Source organism: Rhinoraja longicauda, chromosome 43 (assembly GCF_053455715.1).
Source record: "Rhinoraja longicauda isolate Sanriku21f chromosome 43, sRhiLon1.1, whole genome shotgun sequence".
Classification (NCBI taxonomy): Eukaryota; Metazoa; Chordata; class Chondrichthyes; order Rajiformes; family Arhynchobatidae; genus Rhinoraja; species Rhinoraja longicauda.
Genome location: NC_135995.1, coordinates 9,377,728 through 9,402,884, shown reverse-complemented (window position 1 = coordinate 9,402,884; position 25,157 = coordinate 9,377,728). Strand labels below are relative to the sequence as shown.

Below are 25,157 nucleotides of genomic sequence, written 5' to 3'. Positions count from 1 at the left end.
GTTCTCCACAGATGCTGCCTGACCCGCTGAGTTACTCCAGCACTCTGTGTGTATTTTTCCTTTTGTAAACCCAGTATCCACGGATCCTTGTGTCTGCTGTTTGAAGAGATCTCTGTACCGTGACGCGGGGACGCGGAGAGAACTCAAACGCGGGTTATTTTTTAAAGACTTTATTAAAGGTCAAGTTAAAGGTGAAGAGTTACAAACGTGAGCGGAGCCACAACGGGTGATGTGCGCGCCGGCGGGTCGCAGACTGGAGCCCCCGATGTTGTAATGAGGTGTTGCATTTTGTGACGTGGAACAAGGGCAGGACCCACACGGTGAACGGTGGTCCTCTGGGGAGTGTTGTAGAGCAGAGGGATCTAGGAGTTCAGGGGCATGGTTCCTTGAAGGTCGAGTCGCAGGTGGATAAGGCGTTCAAAAATGCTTTTGGCACATTGGCCTTCATCAGTCAGAGTATTGAGGATGGAAGGTGGGAGATCGTGTTGCAGTTTGGGGATTCAATGGGAGCCGTTCAGCGCCGACCTGTTGTCCACTGGGTTTCTGCCCCACAGCCCCTGAGCCCCGCTCCTGACGCCGGTCCCGGGACCCGACCCTTTTACACACCCGGAGCGGAACCGGAGCAGATTCTCACCCACTTGTCTACATCCCAAGGCCCGAAGAAAGGATAAAGTTTCTCCGTGAATTTATTCCCAGTGAAGGTGTGGAGATGGGACTTGGTGGCCGCGTCGTAAAATGAAACTGTCCCGGACTCGTAACTGAGATAAACTCCCACCCTCCCGGGGATGGGACGGGCGGGGAGAGGGGATCGAGGGGAGGTGACTGCTTCAAACACGTCATCCACCCGCCAGATGCTCCAGACTCCAGTCTCCGGGTTCAGTGGGACCCATCCCTTCCTCTCCACAGTCTCTGCGGCGACTCCCAGACTCCAGCCCCGACTCCCCGCCACCTCCACCTCCCAGTAATGTCTCCCCGATGTGAACCCCTCCGATCCCAGCACACACGACCTGTCTGTAAACCTCTTCCCGGTGTCAGGGAGACTCCTCCGGGTCCCGGTCCAGATCCGTCTCACCCTCTTCCGATCCTCAGACACCTCGATCTCCGGACCCGCTGTTTCCACATCCAGGGTGACGGAGACTGGGGGGAGAAGCAGAGAATCAGAGAGTCCCGGGGGGGGGGGGGGGGGGGGGGGGGGTCGGGGGGAGACTCGGGCAGCGCGGCCCCGGGACCGGGGGAGAGGCCGCTCGGCCTCAGGCACAGGCGGGCGGACAACTGAAACCCTGCCCGGGGTTTCACCCACAACCACATCGGGGGGGGGACAACAGACATCTCCCCAGGAGCTTTTAATCCAGGGATGGAGAGGGGAATTTCGTGAGGTGGGGGAGGGTGGACGGGGAGGACGGGTGCGGAGAGTGAGGAGGATTGGGAGATTGCGGTGGTGAAGGAGAAACGAAGGGGGAGGGTACTCACATATGGAGGCAGATCGGAACAAGAGGATATTGAGGTTAGCGGTAATTTGAGGTTGTTAAAGAGGAGGTAGAGGTCCGTGGTGGGGTCGTCATGATCACAGTGAAAGGGGGGCCAGATGACCTGCCCCTGTTTCTATGAGTGGAGGGTGAGAGAGAGGGAGGGGTGGCTTGGACCATGGAAGGAAGCAGAGGTTGAATGTTCGGGTGTTGGACAGAATGGGTGGAGACTTGTGGTTGTGGGGTCGTTGAAAGAGAGCGGATTCACGGGTGGATTTGATGGGTGTGTACAACTAACACACTGATCTCATTGTAAACCAATATATGAACTTCACTGAGGGACTTGACAATGTTCCGCGTGCAAGGCTGGTCCAGAAAGCGAAGGGAGGTGGGATCCAAGACGAGTTGGTAAAATGGACCCATAATTGGCTTGGTGGTTGGAGGTGGAAGGTAGTGGGAGAAGGATGATTCTTCTGCTTGAAGGTCTGTGGCTGGTGGTTTGTAGCAGAGATCGGCGCTGCAACCTTTGCTGTTTATGTTATATGATCATGGCTTGGATGTGAATGTGGGAGGTGTGATTAGTAAGTTTGGGGAGGAAGCAAAAATTGTGGATAGTGGGGAAGGTTGTCAAAGTCTGCAGCAGGATGCAGGGTAATTATCTAAACCTTATTCGCATGCAGGGATATCAAATCATGAGAGTGCAGGTTTATATTGAGAGCAAAGAATTTTAAAGTATATCTGAGATTTAGGTTTTACTGGAACAAGTGGATCCGTTGGCCCCCAAACCTCTCCTGCATTAGTGCAGCACCCTCTCCTCCCCCAATCTCCCTCTCCTCCCCTCCCTCCCTCCCTCACTCCCCCCTTCTCCCTCCCTCCCCACTACCACACTCCCTCCCCCCTACCTCCCTAGGAGATAGATTTATACTTTAAAATGTGAATAACTTAAAAAATATAACACCGATTTGATTGAAACTTCTTCCATTAGCACCAAAGGGATGACGGTGAGCAAGGTGGGCTTAAAATCGCTATCGTGTACCGTTTTGGCTGTAGTTCATGAACAAACAAACAAACAAGAGGTTTAGTACATAGATTTACACTGAGAGTGGGTGATATCTGGAACATGCTGCAGAGGAGGTGGTGGAGTGAGATATCATCAATATATTGGAGGTACTTAAATAGGTGAGGTGCAGAAGAATGCGGATGGAATGTGGGCAAATCGATTCGTATAGCTGGGGAAAAGATGGTCATGGACACGATGGGCCGAAGGGCCAGACTCTGTAATGTACAACCATGGCTCTCAGCTCCAAGGGCACTGAATGACTGAGTCTCCACAGCCACCGATGCAGGGTCGTTCCCAGTCTCTGCGTGCAGTAATGTGATGCAGGGTCGTTCCCAGTCTCTGCGTGCAGTAATGTCTCCTTGTCTCTGTGCTACATGGTGCAGCCCACATTCTAAGAGAGTGCCCGCTCTCCAGACCCCTCTGACAGGGGAACCATCCTCCCTGCATCCAGCCCACTGAGCCCTGTAAGAACTCTGTGTTTCACTGAGATCTCCTCTAATACACTGAAACACTCAAGTACACAGGCCTAGTCTACTCAATCTCACCCCACACAGCAAACTCATTGTCCCAGGGACAAGTATTGTTAATCTTTGCTGCATTTCCTCTGTGTCAAGTCTGTCAATTTATCGGTACGCAGGAGCATAGGAACACAAGAAACCAGGAGCAGGATTAGGATCCACTCCTCAGGCTTGCCCCTGTTGCTCAGAAGGGTAGGGAAAGGAAGAGGAGAGCAGTAGTAATAGGGGACTCTATAGTGAGGGGGTCAGATAGGCGTTTCTGTGGACGCAGTCGGGAGACCCGGATGGTGGTTTGCCTCCCTGGTGCCGGTGTCCGGGATGTGTCTGAGCGTGTCCAGGATATCCTGAAAGGGGAGGGAGAGGAGCCAGAGGTCGTGGTACATATAGGTACCAACAATATAGGTAGGATAAGGGAAGAGGTCCTGAAAGGAGAATTCAGGGGGCTAGGAAGAGTGTTAAAAAAAAGGACTTCCAAAGTAATAATCTCAGGCTTACTGCCTGTGCCACGTGATAGTGAGAATAGGAATGGAGTGAGGTGGAGGATAAATACGTGGCTGAGGAACTGGTGCAGGGAGCAGGGTTTCAAGTTTCTGGATCATTCGGACCTCTTCTGGGGGAAGTATGACCTCTACAAAAAGGACGGGTTGCATCTGAACCCGAGGGGAACCAATATCCTGGCGGGGAGATTTGCTAAAATAACTGCGGAGACTTTAAACTAGTACGGTTTGGGGGAGGGACTCAAACACAGATAGCTAATAGGCAGTGTGTGAGGCAGGAGGCAGAAAAGGGAAACACTCAGACCCAATATGTAGGAGAGAAAGAAGGGAAAAGAAATAAACTGAGAATAAGAAATGATGGGTCCCTTAAATGTGTATATTTTAATGCTAGGAGCATTGTAAGAAAGGTGGATGAGCTTAGAGCCTGGATTGACATCTGGAAGTATGATGTTGTGGCGATCAGTGAAACATGGTTGCAGGAGGGTTGCGATTGGCAATTAAATATTCCAGGATTTCATTGTTTCAGATGTGATAGAATCGGAGGGGCAAGAGGTGGGGGTGTTGCATTGCTTGTCAGGGAGGATATCACAGCAGTGCTTTGGCAGGACAGACTAGAAGGCTCGATTAAGGAGGCTGTTTGGGTGGAACTCAGAAATGAGAAAGGTTTAGCAACACTTATAGGGGTGTATTATAGACCGCCAAATAGGGAACGAGAATTGGAAGAGCAAATATGTAAGGAGATAGCAGATATTAGTAGTAAGCACAGAGTGGTGATTGTGGGTGATTTCAATTTTCCGTATATAGACTGGGAATCACATTCTGTTAAAGGGCTGGATGGTTTGGAGTTTGTAAAATGTGTGCAGGATAGTTTTTTGCAGCAATAGGTAGAGGTGCCTACCAGAGAAGGGGCAGTGTTGGACCTCCTGTTAGGAAATGAGATGGGTCAGGTGACGGAGGTATGTGTTGCGGAGCACTTTGGGTCTAGTGATCATAATGCCATTAGTTTCAATATCATTATGGAGAAGGTCAAATCTGGACCAAGGGTTGAGATTTTGGATTGGAGAAAGGCTAATTTTGAGGAGATGAGAAAGGATTTAAAAGGAGTGAAATGGAAATTGTTGTTTTATGAAAAGGATATAATAGAGAAATGGAGGATATTTAAAGGTGAAATTTTGAGAGTACAGAGTCTTTATGTCCCTGTTCGGTGGAAAGGAAAGAATAATAATTTGAAAGAGCCGTGGTTTTCGAGGGAAATTGGACACTTGGTTCGGAAAAAGAGGGAGATATACAATAAATATAAGCGGCAGGGAGTAAATGAGGTTCTTGAGGAATATAAAGAATGTAAAAGGAATCTTAAAAAGGAAATTAGAAAAGCGAAAAAAAGATATGAGGCTGCTTTGGCAAGTAATGTAAAAGTAAACCCCAAGGGGTTCTACAGATATGTCAATAGCAAAAGGATAGTGAGGGATAAAATTGGTCCATTAGAGAGTCAGAGTGGACAGCTATGTGCTGAGCCGGAAGAAATGGGGGAGATATTAAACAATTTCTTTTCTTCGGTATTTACCGAGGAGAAGGATATTGAATTATGTGAGGTAAGCGAAACAAGTAGAGTAGTGATGGAAATTAGGAGGATTAAAGAAGAGGAGGTACGGACACTTTTGAAAAATATAAAAGTGGATAAGTCTCCAGGTCCTGAATGGATATTCCCTAGGATATTGAGGGAAGTTAGTGCAGAAATAGCAGGGGCTATGACGGAAATATTTCAAACGTCATTAGAAACGGGGATGGTGCCGGAAGATTGGCGCATTGCGCATGTTGTGCCTTTGTTTAAAAAAGGTTCTAAAAGTAAACCTAGCAATTATAGACCTATTAGTTTGACGTCTGTGGTGGGAAAATTAATGGAAAAGATACTTAGGGACAATATATATAATTATTTGGATAATCAAGGCCTGATTAGAAACAGTCAACATGGATTTGTGCCTGGAAGGTCATGTTTGACTAATCTTCTTGAATTTTTTGAAGAGGTTACCAGGGAAATTGATAAGGGCAAGGCTGTGGATGTTGTCTATATGGACTTCAGTAAGGCATTTGACAAGGTTCCACATGGAAGGTTGATTAAGAAGGTTAAATCGTTGGGTATTAATAGTGAGGTTGCAAGATGGATTCAACAATGGCTGAATGGGAGATACCAGAGGGTAACGGTTGACAATTGTATGTCAGGTTGGAGGCCAGTGTCTAGTGGAGTGCCCCAAGGATCTGTGTTGGGTCCACTGTTGTTTGTCATTTACATTAATGATCTGGATGATGGTGTGGCAAATTGGATTAGTAAATATGCAGATGATACTAAGGTAGGTGGAGTAGTTGATAGTGAGGTAGATTTTCAAAGTCTACAGAGAGACTTGGGCCTTTTGGAAGGGTGGGCTGAAAGATGGCAGATGGAGTTTAATGCTGATAAGTGTGAGGTGCTGCATTTTGGTAGGACAAATCAAAATAGGACGTACAGGGTAAATGGTAGGGAATTGAGGAATGCAGTGGAACAGAGGGATCTGGGAATAACTGTGCATTGTTCCCTGAAGGTGGAATCTCATGTGGATAGGGTGGTGAAGAAGGCGTTTGGTATGCTTGCCTTTATAAATCAGAGCATCGAGTATAGAAGTTGGGATGTAATGTTAAAATTGTACAGGGCATTGGTGAGGCCGAATCTGGAGTATGGTGTGCAGTTCTGGTCGCCAAATTATAGGAAGGATGTCGACAAAATGGAGAGGGTACAGAGGAGATTTACTAGAATGTTGCCTGGGTTTCAGCACTTAGGCTAGAGAGAGAGGTTGAACAGGTTGGGTCTTTATTCTTTGGAGCGTAGAAGGTTGAGGGGGGACTTGATAGAGGTTTTTTAAATTTTGAGAGGGACGGACAGAGTTGACGTGGGTAGGCTTTTCCCTTTGAGAGTGGGGAAGATTCCAACAAGGGGACATAGCTTCAGAATTGAGGGACAAAGGTTTAGGGGTAACATGAGGGGGAACTTCTTTACTCAGAGGGTTGTGGCTGTATGGAATGGGCTTCCGGTGGAAGTGGTGGAGGCTGGCTCGATTTTATTATTTAAGAGTAAATTGGATAGGTATATGGATGAGAGGGGATTAGAGGGTTATGGTCTGAGTGCAGGTAGATGAGACTAGGTCAGGGAGAATGGTCGGCGTGGACTGGTAGGGCCGGACAGGCCTGTTTCCATGCTGTAGTTGTTATATGTTATATGTTATATGATCATGGCTGATCTAAGCTGGCACCATTTCCTCTTCTGTGTGAGTTCCCCATAATCTTATATTTTTGATCTATCAGACATTTATTTGTAGCCAAGTTGCACATATCCAACAACTCAGCTTTTTACCACCACCCCGAGCACAACATGCCAGATATTCACTGCCCTCTGAGAGATGCAACTTCTACACACCACATGGGAGGCCGCTCTGGAAGGTTGGATCTCATGGAATCCGGGGTGAACTAGCCGATGGAACACAACATTACCTGAAGGTCACAGACAGAGGATGTTGGTAGAGGGTTGTTTTTCAGACTGGAGACAGAGCCCACTGTTGTTCCTTATTTATATACACGATTGTGTGTGTATGTAGGTTGCACGGTTAGTCAGTTTGCAGATGGAAGTAAAATTGGTGACATTGTGGAGAGTGAAGAATGTTACCTGAGTAAATGGGATCCCTGTGAACTGGACCAATGGGCTCAGGAACGGCAGGTGGGATTTATTCATGTGAAGGTGAGGCGATGCACTTTGCTGAGACAAACCAGGGCAGGACATACACAGTAAACGGGGAGCTTTATAGAACGGAGAGATGTCGGGGTGCAGGTACACAGTGCCATGAAAGATGCAACGGTGACAGGCAGGAAGGTGAAGAATGTGTGTGTTGCTCATTCTTTCCAAGGTCAGGATATTAAAGATAGCGTTTGACACAATGAGGTTGTTGGCAAACTGGAGAGGGTGCAAGAAGATTTATGAGGACTCTGTCGTGTCTGGAGGGTTTGTTTATCAGGAGAGTTTGCGCAGGTGGGGACATTTGTCTTTGGAGCCTATCAGGCTGACTTTATAGGCGTGGATAAGATCTATATAAGGTGCACAGATAAGGTGAATACCCACAGTATTTTTCCAATCTAATACTGGAGGACACCGGTTTCAGGTGAGAGGGGAAACACTAACTTGAAGAAACCTGAAGAGCAGCTTTTTCCAGCAGTAGGTCATTCCTATATGCAGTGAGCTGCCAGAGGAAGTGCTCAAGACAGGTACAATTACGATATTTAAGGGACACTTGGGCAGGTAGGTGGATTGGAATGACTTGGAAGGATATGGGGCAGATGCAGGCAAGTTGATTGGGCAACTTGGTGGGCATGGGCGTGTGCAGTGAAAGGGCCTGTTTCTGTGCTGCTTTGCTCTCTGACTGTGATGCTTCCCAGCTTACATGAATCTGATTTCCCTTCAATCCATTCATTACACCAACCTTTGCATCCAAGTATGACGTAAAGATATCAAACAACAACAATGGAAAGGGATTAAGATTTACCTTGCTTGATGATGTCAGTTGTTTCTCTAAATACGGTGTTGAGAAAAAAAGGGTTATCGAATCTTTCCATCGGCAAGGCACCATCTGCAACCGACAGTGATTTTGCTTCATCATGAACCCTGCAAATATTTAATGACAGGTTATAAATTGAGCATCAGCATGTTTTTGAGCTGTTCTACAAGAACATTCAGTCCAGACGATGTCCTACCTCATCTTGCGACCAGCTTCCTCCTGCAAGAAATCAAACACAAATCACAATTAACTGAGATGGACTTTTCTCGTCAGGACAGTGGGAATTTCACATAGATTGCTAAAAGCCTCTGATAATTCCCCTTTCACAACTCTCATTGGTAAGATCACAGCAGCTCTTTCCCAAGGAGTTTGCATGCAGCGCTGAGCTCCCATACGTTAAGAGGGAAGCCCTTTAGTTTTGGAACAACAGCAGCACATTGCTGGGACAGAGGGAACATTGGCCCAGCTCTGAATCACTGGTAAATGTGGCGTTTATTTCACAAATGTCACCCACCGTGCACTTTCCCCTCGCCAAAACCCCTCACCTTCAAAAATGACACGTTGTCTTTTAGATCCAGCTGTTCCTGTAAGCTTTTGACTTCGTTCTCAATGGAATTTAAATTCTCTTGAATCACTTGGAGATGTTTCTCCATTGTATTCAGAAACTTCTTCTCTTCCTCCTGGATATCTGCCAGTACGCGCTGCTCTTTCTCAGTGAGAATCTGGTGCAGTTCAACAAACTGGGATGTGATCTGTGACTGAAGGTTGTGTGACTGTTCCTGTGAAATGAAAGGTGAAGTTCAATATGTCACTGTATTGTGTTTCCTCACGGTATGGAAGATATTATTTGGCCAATCAATATCTGGTCATAGGGCGCAGGAATAGACCATTCTGCCCACTATATCCATACTGGCCACTGTACAGATCCTCACCAATCCCATTTACTTCCATTGAATAGATAGCTGATTATCACGAGAATTCAATAGCTTATCCAAATGCTTCGGAAATGTCATTATCCCATCAATCCCATTCCGCTCATCCAATTCCCTGCTGCCCATTCCCTTTCACGTCCCCTTTAATTCCCATTGATTTGCCCACCACCTACTTTCACAGGGATGATTTACAATCGCCGATTGACTGTCCAACCGGCGTGTCGTTTGGACGTGGAAGGTATTATGGGAGATAATACGATATTATTTTATACATGATATTATTTTATACATTAGACATTGTTACAGTATTATTTTATACATTGTTGTTTAAGGTTTGTAACTACTTAGGCATTAGGCGCCTCTCTGTAACTAATTAAGGCGCTCTAGACATTCCTTACCCTTGACACGTGTCTGTAACATAACACTCCTTTGCTTTAGCCTTTACCTTTGCTTTAGCCTAGACGATAAGGGTGACAGAATGTGAAGAGATGCAGACATTCATCAATGAGTAGGATTTAATGGTGGCAAGAGAAGAGATAAGGAAAAACATAGGCCTTGGCGTGATGGATGGATGTGAGGGATGGACTAGCAGGAAATAAGGGAGGCGAAGTATGAAGGGATGTGAGCATTGAGATAAGGATATATTACTAAATGGGATTTCATGGTGGCGGGACAGACGGGTGACTACAAGGAAATGAAGGACTGAAGAAGGGAGTGTGGGTATGAGGTAATGTAAAGAAGATAAGGTTTAGAATAATCCTATAAAAATAGGCTGCCCGGTGTACTAAGTGGGCAGTCAGATGGTTGACATCCTGATTGTTCCAGCCGTTGTTTGCAAATAAAGGCTTTTAACTTCTTGAAGAATTCTCCGTGTCATCTGCTTCATTTTGAACACCGGTAACCACGACAAAATTGGCGTAGTCGGCAGGATCGGATAGAGGCCCGTTCGATAAAGGACGACCAGCCAAGGGCGCTTCCTAGCCCCACGGGGGCTCCCCGGAACAACAGGACAAGGGTGGCCACCCGCTAAAGGGTAGGCGGTTTTCCGCTTCATTCGGACTTATAACCTGTTGAAACGGGGGGCCGCTGGTGACACAGAAGCGTCTAGGCAGTTAAAGGGCCTCTCCGATCCAAAGAATCTGTCTAAACTATTCTAAAAAGAGACCCGGAGGATTGCTCAAGAAGGCTGCGCAGTGGGGTAAGTAGAAAATAGATAAGTTAAGAAAGTAGATTTGTGACGTCACGAAGACCTCGTGGATACCGCCCTAAGAGGATAGGGGACTGAATAGATGGGCCGGCCTGTGGATACCGCTCTAGTTAACCGGGGGTCACTCTGGTCAGCTAGGGGTCTGTACGGGCAGGATAAAGCATCCTGTGATACCGCTCTAGTTAACCGGGGATTATTCTGATCAGCTAGGGGTCTGTACGGGCAGGATAAAGCATCCTGTGGATACCGCTCTAGTTAACCGGGGATTACTCTGGTTAGCTAGGGGTCTGTACGGGCAGGATCAGAGGATCTGTGGATACCGCTCTAGTTAACTGGGGATTACTCTGGTTAGCTAGAGGTCTGTACGGGCAGGATCAGAGGATCTGTGGATACCGCCCTAAGCGAGGAGGGGTTTGTACGGGCAGATCAAGAATTGGAATAATTGGATAACATAAAAATAATAAAATTGCAAAATATTAAAGGAATATAGTAGAACTGTAGAAAATAGAAATAGCATAGTAGGTAGCATAGTGACTATAGCGACGGAACGGAGTGAGAACAAGGACTGCATTTAAACTGACTGACCAAGTGCACTAAAATAAGACAAGTACAATGAATAAAATAACTGCAGTTGAAATACTAAGTAAGAAATTCCCCGTATCCAAAGAGGATATTAAAAAACATTCTGAAAAATGGGAAAAAAGGACGGGAAAATTAGTCACGAAATGGCCCAAGGAAGGCACGTTTGATATAAACATGTGTGATGAAATGGAAGTGTTAATCAAGAACTATAAACCTAAGGATAAATCAGAAATCCTCCCAGTATGCCTCCCACCTTCCCATGTCAGGGAAATTTGTTAAAACTGTAGGGTTCTCGGGAAAAACACAGTTAACACGATGCACAACCCCTGTAAGTTTAAAAATGAGTAATAGAGAAATAGTATTGCCGGTATTGGTGTCCAAAGGAACCCCCATTAATCTGCTAGGTAGGGATGCCTTGTTGAAACTAGAATTAAAGTTAGAATATACCAAAGATAGTCTGAACGTGGAGAAATTGAATACCCAGCTGTTTATGGGGGAAGCTAGAAAAGCTAATGTATTTTGGGTAGGAAATATAGAAGATCAAATTTGGAATACGTGGAACAGATGGAAAGAGGGAGGAATGACAATATTACCTGAAGCAACCCCGCCCAAGACTGAGCTACATTGTACGGTACGTTTTGAAGAGACCCAGGACATAGAGCAGGAGAGGTTGTGGCGCCTGGGAGCATGCGGCCAGCAGCACCTAAGGGCAGAAGCCATAACAATTGGAAAACAAGGGGTAGCCTTGCAAATTAAATGGAACACCTTTTTTGACAAGTGGTATAGGGTGCCAGGAGCTGCACCTCATGTGACATTACTAGTAAATAAGGGATATCAGTCCAGGGACTTGGGGCTCATGATGAAGCAAGTAAACACTATTGTTAACTGGGAAAAAATTACACCGAAGGTATGGAAATCTGAGGACGATAATTATGTCAAGATAGCGGTGAGCATAGATATGGTGGGAACGACAAAAGAGGTTGAAGTTAGTCCCCAGCAACATCTCTTTTTATTACAGAAGGGAGAAGGTCAGACAAAGGAAGACATGTTAAACAGGCTGCCACATGGCCTGTGGTCACAACATGATACAGATGTTGGAAAAGTGAAATCCGCAAACCCGGTAGAAATAGAACTAAAGCAGGGGGCAATTTTGCCAAGGAAACCGCAATACCCCTTAAAGCCAGAAGCAGAGGAAGGCATAGCAATAACTATACAGGGTCTGTTAGAAGCGGGAGTACTCGTCAAGACAAAAAGTCCCTGTAACACTCCGCTGTTGCCAGTTTTAAAAGCAGACAAGACAAGGTGGAGATTAGTACATGATCTAAGAGCAGTCAATGAGGTAGTGAGAGATTGGCCAGCAGTGGTTCCAAACCCACACACACTGCTGACTAACATTCCACCGGAGGCAGTGTACTTTTCAGTGATTGATATCTGCTCAGCATTCTTTATCGTGCCGTTATCGGAAAGATGCCAGTTTTTGTTTGCGTTTAGTTACAGGGGCATTCACTATACTTATACTAGGATGCCACAGGGATTTAAAGACTCGCCTCATGTTTTCAATCAGGTACTGAAGGCAGATTTGGAAGGTATATCCCTACATAGTACATTAATACAATATGTGGATGATTTTTTGGGCTGCTCTGAAAGTGAGGAGCAATGTGAGCAAGACACCCTGACTCTTTTAGAAAGGCTGGCATACGGAGGCCATAAAGTGTCCAGGAAGAAGTTGCAGTTTTGTAAGCAACAGGTGGAATATTTAGGACGATTGATCTCCAAGGGAGTAACGGCTATAGCACCAGATCAAATTGAGGCAATAATTAAAGCTCCCAAGCCTCGGGCAGTAAAGCAAATGATGACATTTTTGGGAATGTCTGGATATAGCTCAGACTGGATTGGAGAATATGCTGAAATTGTGATGCCATTGAGAAAAATACTGAAGGAAGCAGGACACACAAATTTGAGAAATGTTTTACAATAGAATGAGGAGGTAGAGACAGCTTTTAACACCATTAAGCGAGAGTTACAGTCAGCCCCAGCCCTGACCCTGCCAAATTATGAGAGAATGTTTCACTTGTACGTTTCCAACAGGCAGGAGGGCTACGCTGCAGCAGTACTGATGCAGGAAACAGGCATAGGTAAAGCTAAGCAGCCTGTGGCATACTACAGTACAAAATTAGATGAGGTGGCGCAGGGTTACCCACCCTGCCACCAGGGACTGGCTGCGTTGCACTATGCGTACAACAAAGCCTCATCTATAACCATGGGCTATCCTGTAACTATATATTCACACCATAAAGAGGTAGAGCTGTTGGAGAAGGGGAAGTTTGTATTAACACCGACTAGAATAATAGCATTTCAAATGCTATTGACATTCCCAGACATTACAATACAAAGATGCACCACAAGTAACATAGCTGATTATGTTCCGCTTGACTATGAGGGGGAGCCCCATAATTGCGTTGGGGGAAACAATGGTTTTTCTAAATTAAGGACGGACTTACAATCAGAACCATTGAATGATGAGGACAAGAAAGTTTTGTTTGTGGATGGTTCATGCTATAGGGATTATGATGGCAATCATGCAGGATTTGCAGTAGTGCAGCAGGACCAATCAGGTTTTCAAACAATCAGATTAGAAGCTTGCCCACAACCTTGTTCAGCCCAGTTAGCAGAGATTAAGGCTTTAACAACAGCGTGTGAAATGATGGAGGGTGAGAAAGCTGACATTTACACAGATTCAGCATATGCCCATGGGGTCTGTCACCTGTTTGGGGCAGTATAGAAGCAGCGTGGCTTCAAGAAAAGCAATGGGGACCCCATACAGCATTTTCAGCAAATTTCAGACCTAATAAGGGCACTGACTAAACCTAAGGCACTAGCTATCGTTAAATGCCAGGCACATAAAAAGGGAAACGACATGATCACAAAGGGCAATCATGCCGCAGACGAAGCAGCCAGAAAAGCGTCTGGATGCCAATCAGCCATTATTGCCCCGCAGGTAAATTTGGACCTGAAACCCACACAGGAGGATATAGTTGCGATGCAAGGTAGGGCTACTTTAGCTGAACAAACAATGTGGAGACAGAGGGGAGCTAAACAGAATGCAAAGGGCCTGTGGACTACGGACGAATGTTTGCTGGTAGCACCTACACCTCTGCTGACCATTCTCATCTCAGAAGCGCATGGGCTAGACCACTGTGCAAGGGGGGAAGTGTTAAGGAAGATAAAGAGAGATGGGTTTTGGTCACCCTACCTACAGGCTTCAGTAGATTACATTTTGTCACAATGTGAGATATGTGCTCAAAACAATGTTAGAAAGGGAATAACAACACCTATAGGACATATACCTGTGCCCGAAGGACCATTTAGGCACCTGGTTATTGACTATGTGGACATGCTGAAAAAAGAAAGAGGGAAAAGGTATATGCTGGTAGTAATTGATAGATTTAGCAGATGGGTGGAGGCAGTACCATCTAAGTATTTAGGTGCAGGAACTGTAGTCAAGTTTCTGACTAACGAGGTCATCCCACGATTCGGTATACCAACCGAAATCAGTTCCGACAAAGGAGCGGCTTTTATTCAAAAAACAGTTAAGTTGGTGCTGCAAGCCCTGAGAGTGAAACAAAGATTTGGGTGTGTATACCACCCTCAATCTCAGGGCATGGTAGAAAGAGTTAATGGAACATTGAAAGCTAAATTGAACAAGATTTGCGCAACTACAAAGTTAAATTGGATTGATGCCCTGCCATTGGCATTAATGAGCTGTCGCATGCAAACTAATCGAATAACTCATTTAACACCACATGAGATGCTCACTGGAAGACCCATGCCGATGCCCAAATGGAGAGGTCCTTACAAGGGACCAAGTTTGGAACAATTAGAGGTAGAACTTAAACAATACATGCAACAGCTAACTATGATACACAAGTCTATTTACACACAGGAAAAGCAAAAGGAGCCAGAGGCGGACCAGGGAGAAGGACCTATTAAACCCGGAGATCAGGTCTATGTGCGAGCCTTTCGACGAAGGTGGAATGAGCCGAGAAGGGAAGGCCCGTTCATGGTAACTAAGGCCTCACTGACTGCTGTTCAGGTAGAGGGCCGGTCCACGTGGTACCATCTCAATCATTGTACAAGGACTGTCCCACAGGCATAACCTGTGAATGACCTCGAGGTAAACGGGCAAGAGAACGAAAATACAGGAGAACAGTGAAAGCTACTGCGAATCAGCTGCCGTTGCTCCAGGATACGGGCAAATTTCACCTCCAAGAGAAACAGATCCCACTGATAGAATACTATACTGTTGAGCAATTTACTCTGGAAGATTACTAAGAACGTAGTTGTAAGGGAAGCTGGGTCTTTTTTCCTAACCTAGACATATGGGGGTAGGTTTTTGGCCGAGTGACCCAGGATGATAGCATGTTGGAAGGAGAACACTGACAAACTGCACATTCTTTATACAATCCTAAGTTGGGGGGGCTAATGGTTGAGAGTGGATTTATGATTTGAGTTAACAACATGTGCGTTTTTTTGGTTTTCTTTTTCTGTGAGACCGTGTGGGTCTCAAAGGGGGGAATATGGGAGATAATACAATATTATTTTATTTTATACATTAGACATTGTTACGGTATTATTTTATACATTGTTGTTTAAGGTTTGTAACTACTTAGGCATTAGGCGCCTCTCTGTAACTAATTAAGGCGCTCTAGACATTCCTTACCCTTGACACGTGTCTGTAACATAACACTCCTTTTCTTTAGCCTTTACCTTTGCTTTAGCCTAGACGATAAGGGTGACAGAATGTGAAGAGATGCAGACATTTATCAATTTGTAGGATTTAATGGTGGCAAGAGAAGAGATAAGGAAAGACATAGGCCTTGTGGTGATGGGTGGACGTGAGGGATGGACTAGCAGGAAATAAGGGAGGCGAAGTATGAAGGGATGTGAGCATTGAGATAAGGATATATTACTAAATGGGATTTAATGGTGGCGGGACAGACGGGTGACTACAAAGAAATGAAGGACTGAAGAAAGGAGTGTGTGTATGAGGTAATGTAAAGAAGATAAGGTTTAGAATAATCCTATAAAAATAGGCTGCCCGGTGTACTAAGTGCGCAGTCAGATGGTTGACATCCTGATTGTTCCAGCCGTTGTTTGCAAATAAAGGCTTTTAACTTCTTGAAGAATTCTCCGTGTCATCTGCTTCATTTTTGAACACCGGTAACCTCGACAGAATTCGACGCGGTCACAGGGAAAAGGCGTGAACCACACGGGCAGTGCCCGAGGCCAGGATCGAACCCGCTCACCAGAACTAGGAGACAGCAGCACTACTTGTGTCACTGCGCTGCCCTGTTATTACACACGTCACAGGGATCAAACCTGCACAAGATCAGGAAATCGAAACTTAAAAGCCTCACCAGAACTCCAGAAATCTTCTCTTTCTGTTGCTGCTCCATTTGCTGGATCCCTGATTTATCTTTTTTGAGAGACTGGATGGAAGATTTCACCTGATCCTGGAATTGTGTTTGGGAATCAGAAAATTAAATGGTTGAACAGTAAAAATGGAATTAAACAATGATACGATTAAAAGCGGTTTGCTTTTACCTCGTAGATTTCAACAGCTTCTTTAACCGGCATGAAGATGTGAGACTTGTATTCCAGCCCAGCTGCACAAATCACACAGATCACACAAATCACACAGATCAGCTTCTTGTCAGTTTCACAAAACAGCTTCAGTTCTTCCTGATGTTCCTCGCAGTGAAGTTTACTTTCCTTCTCTGTCCGATTCAGGCTCAGTGTTCGAGCTTTCTCAGCCAGTCTAACTAAGGCCCGATTCACCCTGAGGGTGCGGTCTGTAAACTCCTCTCTACATTCCGGGCAGGAGTTTCTCTCCTCCCTGTCCCAACTCTGTGTGATACAGGAGCGGCAGAAGTTGTGCCCGCACTCCAGTGCCACCGGATCGGTGAAGAAATCCAGGCAGATGGGACAAACTGCCTCCTCAGTGAAACTCTCGACCGGGTCTTTCGCAGCCATTGTAACTCCGCCACTTCCTGGTTCAGTGTTTCCCACTGCGCGCGCTGCCGTCTCCGGCAATGACTTTATTTGGCTGCAAGTGTTCAGTGTGAAGGTGTCCTGGCCACTTCCAACTAATCACTCGAGGGAGGGGTCAGTTAGACATTAAAGCGGCCTGAATATAGACGAAAGGGGAGAGATTGCCCTGGGATTGTGTAAGGCAGGACAGAAAGGGACAGGGAACAGCGCTAAGGAGGTGTAACTGAGAAGGCGTTGCACTTGTTGGGCAGTGGAACCCGCCGCCCGCATCTCCGTTCACAGCCCGGGATCAGGATGGAAATAATATTATTAAAACATATTTTAATCCACATCAGTTCACTCGTCTCTCGCGCTCCAGTCTTCAGGTGCATCTATATTTGGGTAAGCCGTGCATCATTTCATATTAAGGATGTCCAGTGTGGACCAATGTGTTCAGTTTTGTTCACTCTGCTGTTTGAAGAATGTGGATACATTGGAAAGGATGTAGAGATACTTATGAGGACGTTGCCAGGGTCTGAGGGCCTCACTGTAGGGAGAGATTGGGCAGACTAGGACCTTATTGCGGGAGCGGCTGGGACGCGACGCGCCTTGGGCTTGGCCCGATGTGGACCGTCCGGTGCGGCCTGCAACCACAACAACCTGACTGCGGGCGAGGACAGCGGGAGAAGGGAAAGACATTGTGGCCTTCCATCACAGTGAGGAGAGAGAGGACTGGAGGAGACTTACTGTGATGGATGTTTCTTTTTTTGTGTGTTTTTGGGGTTGGGTGGTTTGAGTGCCTGTTTGATGCTTTTATTGTTGGACTGTGTTTTTGGGGGTTTTGGGGGTGTGTGATTTGAATGCCTATTTAATGCTTTTATTGTTGGACTGTGTTTTGGGGGGTTTTTGGGGTTGGGTAATTTTGGGTGCCTGTTTAGTGCTTTTATTGTTGGACTGTGGGTGATTGAATTAACATTTTGTTCAAGATGGCCGCGCCGTTGTGTTTGGCTGCCTGCCACTGTATGGTTCTTTTTTTTCCTGGTCAGATGTGCAGCACTTTGGTCAACGTGGGTTGTTTTTAAATGTGCTATACAAATAAATTGACTTGACTTGACTTGACTTATTCCTTGGAGCGCAGGAGGATGAGGGGTGATCTTATAAAGGTGTGTGAGATCGTGACGGGAATAATCCCGGTTTTGGACATGGTTATTAACTGAAGGGCCGCAATCCCACAGGAACTGGTGAACTGCTGAGAGCGGCGCGGTCACTCTGCAAACCAGCGGGACAGTCCGGCTTCCGTCTTTCTTTCTCTCTTTCTTACTTTCGTTCCTTCCCTAAACTCAAATTAACACATTTACCATGCGGGAGATCGTGCACATACAAGCCAGCCGATGTGGCAACCAGATCGGAGCCAAGGTAATTATTGTATCCGAGACTTCTATTGTGGTAATTTTTTTTAAATCCCCGGCGGTTTGCATATTAGGCTGCTAAATTACATATTAGGCAACTAAATTTATGTCAACTCTTCGTCTCCAAGAAGCCCTTCTTGCTTAAGTCCATACTCCGCCACCTCCAGTTTAAATTCCATTTGGAATATTTTGGAGGACCAAGAAACAAGAACTCGAGGCATCAACTAGAGGTTGGGGTGCGGTGGCGAGGCACCGATTTAATTATCGAACGAAGAATCCAGTGGCACAATCCAGGGACACAATGTAAATTATTTTTCCGCACCTTAAATACAGTTAATCGCCTCGAATACTTGAAAAAAATAAACTGTCTGAAAAACGATGAGCGCAACACTCTTATTTTGTTAAAGATCCAACTCGGTTGAAGATCAAATGTCCTTGGAAATGGCCGAGCGATCTACTCAGGACAATTAGTGATGTGCAATAAATGCTGTTCGTGCCGCTACATCTACGTCCTGAGAAATTGATCACCGACTTACATTAATTCCTTAATAAGAAGGCTATGTTTTGTTTATTAAGAACAGCCTTGTATTAACTCACGAAGCTGATGAAAAGCAATGCAAATAATAACACAATGTATTACTCAAGTTATTCAACAAGGTAGATCTTGCGGACTCTCCTTTTCATTTCTCTCGTCATACCGGATTGAGTTTCAGTCACCGCCACCGTCCTTTTATTCCAATAGACATGATACATATTCTAGAATAAATCTATTTTTGATTTCAGCTCAATTAAGGGGTAGAATAATACAAATAGATTATAAGGCTAGATTGTTATCGGATCATTCACCATTATTAATGAAAATTACGATGCCAGATAAAGAACAGTCAGTATATAGATGGGAATAATGCAGAGGTTGCAGGATCAATTTATTCCAAAGAGGTGGAAAGACTCTAAGGGGAGTAAGAGACACCTGTGGCTGACGAGGGAAGTCAGGGACAGCATAAAAATTAAGGAGAGGAAGTATAACATAGCAAAGAAGAGTGGGAAGACAGAGGATTGGAACTCTTTTAAAGAGCAACAAAAGTTAACTAAAAAGGCAATACGGGGAGAAAAGATGAGGTACGAGGGTAAACTAGCCAATAATATAAAGGAGGATAGCAAAAGTTTTTTTAGGTACGTGAAGAGGAAAAAAATAGTCAAGGCAAATGTGGGTCCCTTGAAGACAGAAGCAGGGGAATTTATTATGGGGAACAAAGAAATGGCAGACGAGTTAAACCGTTACTTTGGATCTGTCTTCACTGAGGAAGATACACACAATCTCCCAAATGTTCTAGGGGCCGGAGAACCTAGGGTGATGGAGGAACTGAAGGAAATCCACATTAGGCAGGAAATGGTTTTGGGTAGACTGATGGGACTGAAGGCTGATAAATCCCCAGGGCCTGATGGTCTGCATCCCAGGGTACTTAAGGAGGTGGCTCTAGAAATAGTGGAAGCATTGGAGATCATTTTTCAATGTTCTATAGATTCAGGATCAGTTCCTGTGGATTGGAGGATAGCAAATGTTATCCCAATTTTTAAGAAAGGAGGGAGAGAGAAAACGGGTAATTATAGACCAGTTAGTCTGACATCAGTGGTGGGGAAGATGCTGGAGTCAATTATAAAAGACGAAATTGCTGAGCATTTGGATAGCAGTAACGGGATCATTCCGAGTCAGCATGGATTTACGAAGGGGAAATCATGCTTGACAAATCTACTGGAATTTTTTGAGGATGTAACTAGGGAAATTGACAGGGGAGAGTCAGTGGATGTGGTGTACCTCGACTTTCAGAAAGCCTTCGACAAGGTCCCACATAGGAGATTAGTGGGCAAAATTAGGGCACATGGTATTGGGGGTAGGGTACTGACATGGATAGAAAATTGGTTGACAGACAGAAAGCAAAGAGTGGGGATAAATGGGGCCCTTTCGGAATGGCAGGCAGTGACCAGTGGGGTACCGCAAGGTTCGGTGCTGGGACCCCAGCTATTTACGATATACATTAATGACTTAGACGAAGGGATTAAAAGTACCATTAGCAAATTTGCAGATGATACTAAGCTGGGGGTAGTGTGAATTGTGAGGAAGATGCAATAAGGCTGCAGGGTGACTTGGACAGGTTGTGTGAGTGGGCGGATACATGGCAGATGCAGTTTAATGTAGATAAGTGTGAGGTTATTCACTTTGGAAGTAAGAATAGAAAGGCAGATTATTATCTGAATGGGGTCAAGTTAGGAGGAGGGGGAGTTCAACGAGATATGGGTGTCCTAGTGCATCAGTCAATGAAAGGAAGCATGCAGGTACAGCAGGCAGTGAAGAAAGCCAATGGAATGTTGGCCTTCATAACAAGAGGAGTTGAGTATAGGAGCAAAGAGGTCCTTCTACAGTGGTACCGGACCCTGGTGAGACCGTACCTGGAGTACTGTGTTCAGTTTTGGTCTCCAAATTTGAGGAAGGATATTCTTGCTATGGAGGGCGTGCAGCGAAGGTTCACTAGGTTAATTCCCGGAATGGCGGGACTGTCGTATGTTGAAAGGCTGGAGCGATTGGGCTTGTATACACTGGAATTTAGAAGGATGAGGGGGGATCTTATTGAAACATATAAGATAATTAGGGGATTGGACACATTAGAGGCAGGAAACATGTTCCCAATGTTGGGGGAGTCCAGAACAAGGGGCCACAGTTTAAGAATAAGGGGTAGGCCATTTAGAACGGAGATGAGGAAGAACTTTTTCAGTCAGAGAGTGGTGAAGGTGTGGAATTCTCTGACTCAGAAGGCAGTGGAGGCCAGTTCGTTGGATGCTTTCAAGGGAGAGCTGGATAGAGCTCTTAAGGATAGCGGAGTGAGGGGGTATGGGGAGAAGGCAGGAACGGGGTACTGATTGAGAGTGATCAGCCATGATCGCATTGAATGGCGGTGCTGGCTCGAAGGGCTGAATGGCCTACTCCTGCACCTATTGTCTATTGTTTATTGAGACTCAACTCTTTACTATTGAAAAGGCAAGACTTTTGTGATTTTATTTGAGGACAAATTGGATTATTTTTGGAAACAAATTTAAATTCAGTTAATGATAACTTTATTGTATGGGATGCAATGAAGGCTTATTTGAGAGGCCATATTATAAGCTACTCATCTAAGATAAAGAAAAACTATAGGAAAGAATCTGAAAGATTAGAAAAAGAAATCACCGTACTAGAAAAAGACTAACATAAAGCTTCTTCAGATACAAAAAAAATACAGCTTGCAAATAAAAAATTTCAATACAATACTTTACATACTTACAGAACAGAAAAACGAATATTACGAACTAACCAAAGATATTATGAATTAGGAGAAAGAGCGCACAAGGTATTGGCATGGCAACTGAAAGAAGAACAAATATTAAGAACAATAAATTCAATTAGAACAGATCAAAACATTATTACTTATAAACCTAGAGAAATCAATGAGGTATTTAAGCAATTCTACACTAATCTGTATCATTCTGAATCTGAAAAGGATGAATTTAAGATAAATAATTTTTTATCCAAGATACAATTACCAACAATCTCTAATGAGGAGCAGATGGGACTAAATGCCTCCTTTACTTTGAGAGAAGTGGAGGAAGTATTACATTCTTTACCAAGTAATAAATCACCAGGGGAAGATGGTTTCCCGCCTGAGTTCTATAAAAAATTTAAAGATTTGTTGTTACCAGTATTTATGGAAGTGATACATCAAGCGGAAAAACTTCTACATTACCAGAATCCTTCTCAATGGCAATTATAACCGTAATTCCACAAAAAAGAAAAGCATCTTCTTATAGACCAATATCATTGTTGAATGCAGATTATAAAATAGTTGCTAAGCTTTTGGCAAGGAATTGGCAGAATTTTTACCTAAGCTGGTTAAAGAGGACCAAACTGGATTTGTCAAAAAAAAGGAGATTATCTGATAATGTAGCAAGATTTATAAGTATTTTACATTTAGCACAGAAAAGAAAGGAATTAAGTGTAGCAGTTGCTTTTGATGCTGAAAAGGCGTTTGACAGGTTAGAATGGGATTTTTTATTTAAAATATTAGAAAAGTATGGATTGGGAAATGGTTTCATTAGTCAAGTCAAGTCAATTTTATTTGTATAGCACATTTAAAAACAACCCACGTTGACCAAAGTGCTGTACATCTGATTAGGAAAAAAAAGAAATATACAGTGGCAGGCAGCCAAACACAATGGCGCGGCCATCGTGAACAAAATGTTTAACTAAAGCAGAATGGTGTCAGGCATCCAGTGGTCTCACCAGGGCCCTGTACAAATGCAGAAGGGCCTCTTTACTCCAATGTTGCTGTGTTTCTCCCTCTCTGATTGTGGTGCATAAACTGACCTCCTCTCCCTGCACGTGATCCACTTGCCTCTGGTCTCGGCAAATCCATCAAACGCCTGTGAATTACCTGCTTTAGTCGTCTGAGAGATCGTGAGATAGATGTGGCACCACACCTAACCGAGGCATTCACCTGACCTGCCACAACTTGTTTACCGCCCCCACACCCAAGCTGGATAATTGCAGCTCTATTCTCTCTGTTGTGTAAGGGGTAATTCAGCAATGGGTGGCTGCTGATGCTGCAAACTCTGGCACCAACCCGTGCACATAGCGATCGTTCTATTGTACTGTTCCCACCCATCCCGCAGTGCTAACAAGCCCTCCCTCCTGGGCCCACAGCTCACTCCCCACCTCCCTAACCCCCTGGTGTTGTCTAGTATAATTTAGTTCAGAGACACAGGCCTTTCGGCCCACCGAGTCCGCACCGACCAGCGGCCCCCTGCACGCACCAGGGACAATTTACATTTACACCAAGCCGGTGAACCTACAAACCTGCAGGAAGGAACTGCAGATATATAAGAAAATAATTAACTGGGTAAAAGCCCTTTATAAACAACCTAAAGCCAAAGTGGTGACAAATGGCCAATCTTCTCAATCATTTAATTTGGAAAGATCTAGTAGAAAGGGATGTCCCTTGTCACCAGCTTTATTTGTATTGGTTATTGAACTAATAAGATCAGATTTAGACATTGAAGGATTTAAAGTTAATCAGGAAAATCACAAAATTACTTTATTTGCAGATGATGTTTTAATTTGTCTTACTAGACCATTGGAATCCTTAAGACAATTATATTTCAGACTGGAAGAATACGGGAAAGTATCAGGATACAAAATTAATAAAGATAAAACTGAAATAATGCCTCTTTTTAAAGGCAATTATGATCAATGTAAAAGAGAAAGTCAGTTTAAATGGCAAAAAGAAGGCATTAAGTACCTAGGGGTTAAAGTAGATAATAAGTTAAATAATCTGTATAAACTAAATTCTAAACCACTAATTAAAAAAATAGATGAGGACCTGAAGAAATGGATGAATCTTCCAATTACATTGCTAGGGAGAGTGAACTGTATTAAGATGAATATTTTTCAGAGGAAACAGTATTTATTTCAAACATTGCCTATACCTTTACCAAATAATTTTTGGAAAGGTAAAATGCCAAGTGTGTCTATGGAAAAATTAACATGGAAATGTGAATTAGGTGGATTGCAATTACCAAATTTTAAAAATTACTATCTGGCAGCACAAATGAGTTTTATTTCATCCTTTTATCAAGAGGGTGGAAAAACAGCATGGGTTAAACTTGAGATGGATAAAATTAAAGAACTATGCCCAGAAGAATTTATCTATAAATGGGAAGCGAAGCTATTAGTTAAGGATAAAGAGTCACCTTTGCTAAAACAGTTACTTAATATATTGTTGAAAACAGTTAAAACTAATGATAAAAGATTATTATTAACACAATGTAGATTATTTCGAGTTAGCGACAGCTTCACTTAATATACGGGCCCCAATGAATTTGCCCCTCCCACTGGGACCTTAAAAGAGTTGTCTGTTCCGTGCCCCTGTGGAACAAAGCCTCGCACTGGGTCGAGGAGGTAGAAACTGAAAGAAACACTTCGATGATCAGGGACTGGCATTAAAAATGATCGATATATACGACAGGCGATTATGTTATTTTTTTCTGCTTAATCTGCATCTTTGAGCTCAACGTGGCCACCTGTCGATGCTTATTCTTCTGCATCTTTGAGAAACGTGGCCACCTGTCGATGTTTAATTCCTCTGACTTCAAGGCTAGAGTTTAATTGTTAATAGTTTAATTGTTCATTGTAAATGTCATTTTATCAAGCGGAGGGTGGAGAGAGAGAGAGAGAGGGGAAGAGGGAGGGGAGAGGAGAGGGAAGAGAGAGGAGAGGGGAAGAGTGAGGGGGGGGAGCGGGTGAGAGAGGGAGAGGAGAAAGGAGGTGAGATGAGGGAGGGCAGGTACCAGTGTAAGTTGGGCCACTGATTGCTGGGTGGTGTTGCTAGGGGGGAGGGTTGCTAGGTGGGGTTGCTAGGAGGGTTCTATGGTGGGGCTGCTCAGTGGGTTTGCTGGGGTTGCTAAGGGGGAAGCATTGCTAGGTGGGGTCGCTAGGTGGGGTCGCTTGGAGGTTTGCTAGGGTGGTCGCTCGGGGGGTCGCTAGGTGGGGCTGGTTCAGTGGGTTTGCTATGGGAGGTTGCTAAGGGGGAGCGTTGCTAGGGGGGTTGCTAGGTGGATAGCGGAGTCTCTCTATCTCTCTCTTGCTCTCTCCCTCTCTCTCCCCTCCCCTCTCTCTGTCACTCTCCCCCTCTCTCTCTCTCCTCTCTGAAATTTTTAAATTGTAAGTCCGCCCGAAATTTACCAAAGCCTAAAATTTAGGCCCCAAAATGCGTCAACTCTTAAATCGCTGTCTCTCTCTCCTCTCTCTCTCTCTCTCTCTCTCTCTCTCTCTCTCTCTCTCTCTCTCTATCGCTG

The 25,157-nt window shown here is 44.7% G+C and overlaps 2 protein-coding genes across 2 annotated transcripts in view; both read right to left on the bottom strand.

Moving 5' to 3' along the window:
- Window positions 1–25,157, bottom strand: part of LOC144612229 (E3 ubiquitin-protein ligase TRIM39-like) — a 194,580-nt gene that overhangs the window by 77,244 nt on the left and 92,179 nt on the right. The window lies entirely within an intron of this gene.
- Window positions 186–25,157, bottom strand: part of LOC144612114 (zinc-binding protein A33-like) — a 49,150-nt gene continuing 24,178 nt past the window's right edge. Inside the window, exons 3-8 of the mRNA XM_078431671.1 lie at window positions 16,441–16,658; window positions 16,254–16,349; window positions 8,661–8,894; window positions 8,312–8,334; window positions 8,104–8,222; window positions 186–1,137 (exon numbers count right to left, since the gene is read on the bottom strand). Of these exons, the coding sequence (XP_078287797.1) occupies window positions 599–1,137; window positions 8,104–8,222; window positions 8,312–8,334; window positions 8,661–8,894; window positions 16,254–16,349; window positions 16,441–16,658 (1,229 nt within the window). The 3' untranslated portion in view covers window positions 186–598. The remainder of the gene's footprint in view (window positions 1,138–8,103; window positions 8,223–8,311; window positions 8,335–8,660; window positions 8,895–16,253; window positions 16,350–16,440; window positions 16,659–25,157) is intronic.